Source organism: Hippocampus comes, unplaced genomic scaffold (genome assembly GCF_001891065.2).
Source record: "Hippocampus comes isolate QL1 unplaced genomic scaffold, H_comes_QL1_v1.1 scaffold37, whole genome shotgun sequence".
Taxonomy (NCBI): domain Eukaryota; kingdom Metazoa; phylum Chordata; class Actinopteri; order Syngnathiformes; family Syngnathidae; genus Hippocampus; species Hippocampus comes.
In genome coordinates, this window is record NW_017805535.1 from 1,764,007 (window position 1) to 1,769,509 (window position 5,503).

Genomic DNA, 5,503 nt, shown 5'->3' on the forward strand with positions numbered 1-5,503 from the left:
TTTTTTTTGCGGTCTAACAGTGTCACTAGTGTTGATGGACATTATAGACAGATGGACAGATAGACAGATGGACCAGTTAACATGGACCAACAATTTCACCAGTGTTGAAGGATAACCACGGTTGCCTTTTTTGCAATACATGCGTTCCTGTCTTCCGTCTTTGAATTATTGCAAGTGCGAACTGAGCAAAACAAAATCCTTACTGTACGGGAGAAACCGTACTACCATTCAGCCCCGTAACATTCTTTCCATAGGGGAAACTTTGGTCGCTCTGCGGGACGGGATAAAATTATCCGATCGGAATAAAATTTTGCACACATCCTTGTGTCATAGTATCGACAAGATTTCCGACCCGGCCCGACGAATCCGACAAACTTTTCCAAAATGGACCACCCTAATGTCTACCATTAAATTTGGCCTTATAAATATTATTTATACTCATACACATGTACATATACGGGGGGTGGTCGCTACTTCGTGGATTTTCGTCTGTCGCGGGTGGTTTTGATCCCCATTAACCGCGATAAACGAGGGATTACTGTATATATGAATTAGGGAGCAAATCCCTGCTTTTATCCATCTTGAAGGGTGGCAATTTAGCCACTTGATGTTGACTGAAAATGACACCACAGTGCCTAACGTCGCAACTTGTGAATGTCACATGACCAAACACAGAAAACAGGTGAGCCGTGACGGTCGTTACGTGAGCCCTTTGGCGCTCACTGGGATGTCATTTTCAGTCGACAGCAAGTGACATAATGGCCACCCCTCTGATATAGGGAGAAAAAAAAACAGGTGGATTTTTTTGATTCATTCATAGTCCACATTAAACGCAATATAAACTAGAATGCCGTGTTTCGACTAGTGTCTGGACTAGGCGCATAGAACATATTGTAAAGAAAATTTTGGATTCGACTTCTCCTTGAAGTGTATTTCAGAGCACCCTTTTAAGAAACTGATGATTAATGTATGACAACTACATATACATTACAACTCCAATTCCAATGAGATTGAAAAGTGTAAAGAGTAAATAAAAATGGGCTTCCGTACTAGTGTTCATTTCGTTCATCACATTTAGTTAACCTCATCCTGTTATTATTGAGCCAAATTCTTTTGGGCAGTAAGTCGAGCATTTTAGTCTTTATTTTTGTCCAAGAAAACAATTTTATTCGTCTACTTTGTCAACATTTTGGTGTAGTTTGTCTTTTTACCCTTTACCTTTTTTTGTCAGCAGATGATAAGAAACATTTCCATTTGATTTCAAATTCTTTCACTGAACATTTTCTCTTGTCTTTTTGATGAAAAAATAAATTTTAATGAATACATCCAGACATGGAATGTTCCGATAAAATTCGCATTCGACATTGAACAATCCATTTTAAACTCGTACTAAAAACATAACTATCCTATTTTATGCAGAAATAATTTGCATGCGTTTGTTAATATTAATCTTGATGCTCATTGAAATCATTGGGTCTGTGAAGACAGGCATTTTATTTCACCAAATAAATACATTGGAATGCAAACTCAGATAGCTGTGGTTCCCAGCCTTTTTCAGCTTGAGACCCCATTTTGGTGTCACACAACTATGGCAACCCCAGACATTCAAAGCACCGACAAATGTACTTTGTTTACTTTTATACCACATCTCAGATATTTCATGTTTGAAAATGTAGGTTAAAGATGTTTCTGAATTATGTGTGGTTCATTTTTTTTTTTTTATGAAGATGAATTGCTTTCGTTCGTTCATATGACTGTCCCACCTGGAACTTGTTTTTGTGCCAAGTGCACATATAGACGCCCACGTGCGGGCAAGGGAAAACCTTTTCCAATAGCTGTAATCTTCAAAGGGGTCTTTTGAGTCTTGCTTTGTCTGGTCTGTCACCTTGGGTCTCTTTGCCATGGGTGACCTGGGCAGGGGGATAAAGCTCCATATAGCTTGGCTCCTAGGCTCATTGGGACACAAAAACCCCTGCGCCATGACAAGACACCCCCCCCCCCCCCCCCCCAAAATAGTTTTAAAATCGGTTTGAACATTCAGTACAATATCTCGTCTTTGTAGTGTATTCAATTGAATTTGGGTTGAATGGATTTTCAAATCATTGTATTCTATTTCGATTTACATCTTACACAGCCATGGCTTCATTGGAATTGGGGTTTTATCACTAGCCATGAGTAACATCATGCACTGTGTAATACAAATTTATGAATACAATCAAGGGGGCACGTGATATAGTTTAACACAAGTGGCGTTTCAATTTTGAAATTAAGATACAATACACTGAACATTCGGCAAGCCTCCTCGCTGCCCATCTTCAAAACCCGCCTCAAAACTCACTTGTATTCTTTGGCATTTGACTCAGCATGACTTAGATTTGTTCTTGGTTTTGCTGTTCGGTGCTTTCTACCGTCTTTATTACCGATTTGCTTTACTGTTTGTTGTATATGTTAAATTGCTCCATGTACAGCACTTTGTATGCAGCGATGGCTGTTTGAAAGTGCTCTATAAATACAGTTGAGTTGAATTGAGTTGAGTTGATTTATATAGCGCTTTCACAACAACAGCAGCAGCTATAACGAAGCGCTTAACAAAACAGTTAATAATAAACGCAACACATTTAAATGACATTGTGTATGTCCAGGTACAACAGAGCCTGACGATCCTGCAGCAGCTTGCCTCAGCTATGGGGCCTGGACTCAAACAGCATGTTAAAACACTAGGGTTCCCCATCATCACTGTGCTTGGAGACAGTAAGGTACATAAGATGAGTGCACAAGATATTCATGTGCATCATTTAATAAGTGTCTGCATCAGTCATGCTTAACATTTCATTGACTGTGCATGTATGTGCTCTTAGTAAACAATGTTTATTTGTAGCCCAATGTCAGGGCAGCTGCAATGGCCACTCTGCAAGCCTGGGTGGAGCAGACTGGGATGAAAGAATGGCTGGAAGGCGAGGAGCTATCAGAGGAGTTAAAGAAGGAAAATCCCTTCCTACGCCAGGAGGTACATCGAAAGTAACGTACATAATGGACAAGGGGAGAAAAACAAATCATCTCATTCCAAATATGTTCCCCTCTGTAATAATTCCTGATAGAAAATTAGGGCCATATGGTTCTTTAAGTCATTATTAGTTGTGTGTAAATTATCTTCCAAAACATAACAATTTCCTTCCCCTCAAAGTTGTTAGGCTGGCTAGCCGACAAGTTACCCACCCTGAGATCCGTGCCGGGGGATCTGATGGGTTGCATACCCAATCTATATGCATGCCTAGAAGACAGAAATGGTGACGTGAGGAAGAAAGCTCAGGATGCTCTCCCCACATTCATGATGCACCTTGGCTATGACAAGATGAACAAGGCTACAGGCAAACTCAAGGTACAGGAAAATGTCTTTGAATTGCAAAATTTTATGAAACAGTTTTAACAGTTTCCAAACATTACATTACAGTGCTTCCTACAATACTCTGTGTTTATGCTTGCCTCCTATTAGGCGTCTTCCAAAGACCAGGTCTTAGCCATGTTAGAAAAGGCCAGAGCAGTGATGCCAGCTAAACCTGCACCTCCTGCCAAAACTGGAGGAGCTAAAGGCCCATCAGAGACAAGTAGAGGAGGTTTGTCCCACTCCTTAACTGTATCGCTGCACATTATCTAGGGACGAAACAGTGTAAACATTTGAAATATACTAGCTGCTGTAAATTGCGTGGATAGGTCATTCCAGAGCACTGGAGCCTGGATATAAAATGCTCTAGAACCTGCGCAGGTCGGGTCGACCCAAGAAAGAGGGCCAGTTATCGACAAATGTGTTTGCTACAAATGCGAACCAGGCACCGGTTAAGTGAGAATAATGTGCTAAACCTCTCATCATTGCCTCTCGCAAGCAAGGTGTCAGAAACAATTACTCGATGCCGACTCATCTTTCTGGCGAGATCACAAGTCCTAGCCATGTTCGTCTTTGTGGTCTCGAGTGTCGTTGGAGCAAACGTGTATCACATTGTCAGAGTAGCTAGCGTTGTTAGCCTTTCGCTAAGGTTAGCTTCAATGTCAGGTGTTCTGGCTCCGGGTATATACATTACGGTGGCTGTGTTTTTAAGCTTTATGTTACAGGTGATGGAGTCACTTGTAACTAAGCTTACACTTTTGTTCAAAGTTCAGATGTCTTTGAGGTGTTTGTCTTTCAGAAATGTGTTTTCATGTTCACACTTAAAGTCAGATTGACATTTATGTTGGCATATGACTAAAATCCCACATGGTCTGCTCCGTAGTTTACAAATGTTTTCATATTTTCTGCAGCCTCCAGGTCTCAGGCAGTCAGTGAAGATACTGCCGATAATAAACCTGAAGCTAAAAAGGTCAGAGGGGGAGTAGCTGCCAAGAAGGTACTGTATGTCTGTATCACCACCTGTTTCAAACATAGTATCAGTTATCATTTTACTGCAATTTATGTGGATTTGGAATTGTTCTTTGTCGTAATTGTAGGGCTGTGCAATATGGTGGTATAAATATTTCTTATTGAGCAATCATTTATTTTAACTACCCAAAATAAGGACCAAGGACCTGGAGAGAGAAAAAAAGGCCAAATATAGATAATTTTACATTATTGTAATATTCACCTTTTAATTAATAAGAGGTCAATAGCACTATGATAAAGTCAAATAATCTGGTGTGTGTGTGTGTGTGTGTGTGTGTGTGAAAACCGAGGTTTATATATATATATATATATATATATATATAAAAAAGATTAAATAAAGATCTTTTTAAGAATTACGTGCTTCGTGGTGCTGGGTGACATGGCAGGAAAAAAATTCACAATGTATCATATCAGTAAATTTGAATCATTATAATGATTTACTATTTTAAATAAGAAAAACAGTTACATTGATTCAAGATAAAATTCAGAATATTTCAATCAAAGATTAAATAATGCAAAATTAAGAGGACAAATGCAATTTTAAAGATCTGGTAAAATTTTCGAGGACATAACACTGTATTTGCATACATTGTAAGGTAACGTGCAAAGTTGCTCCACCAGCAGTGCATAGTAAATGCTTATTTGCGGAAGACGCTGCCCCAAAACAGTATCGTCGATTGTTACGTTAACCTTCATTCAATGTCGGTGGAGCGAACTAAGGCGAAGAAAAAAAAGTAGTGTGTTTCCGGTAACCCGACCGACCGAGAATTTCTACGTCGAAAAAAAACTTTACGGTTGGCATTTTTTTCAAACGACCCTCTACATTTTTGTGTAGAGGGTTTACATCGGTGCAAACTCTCGCGATATTCACGTTGAGCACGTGCGTCGTTTGCCCTGTCGTCTGTCAAAAACATTGAATCATGGCGGCGGCCGCGATCTCCGACGACAGTTTAAACCGCGTTTTCTGTGTTAGTCGCATGCTCGCACTGTAATGTTAAGAAAATAGCATCCATTGATGTATCGAAAAAATTCAGCGAACTATTTGATGACCACCACGGGCCGAGTAAAAACCGACGGTGGAGCAGGCCGGCG

The 5,503-nt window shown here is 40.0% G+C and overlaps 1 protein-coding gene across 1 annotated transcript in view; it reads left to right on the plus strand.

Moving 5' to 3' along the window:
* Positions 1-5,503, plus strand: part of ckap5 (cytoskeleton associated protein 5) — a 40,366-nt gene that overhangs the window by 17,301 nt on the left and 17,562 nt on the right. Inside the window, exons 22-26 of the mRNA XM_019878156.1 lie at positions 2,643-2,756; positions 2,879-3,007; positions 3,185-3,379; positions 3,494-3,614; positions 4,294-4,379. Coding sequence (XP_019733715.1) covers positions 2,643-2,756; positions 2,879-3,007; positions 3,185-3,379; positions 3,494-3,614; positions 4,294-4,379 — 645 coding nt within the window. The remainder of the gene's footprint in view (positions 1-2,642; positions 2,757-2,878; positions 3,008-3,184; positions 3,380-3,493; positions 3,615-4,293; positions 4,380-5,503) is intronic.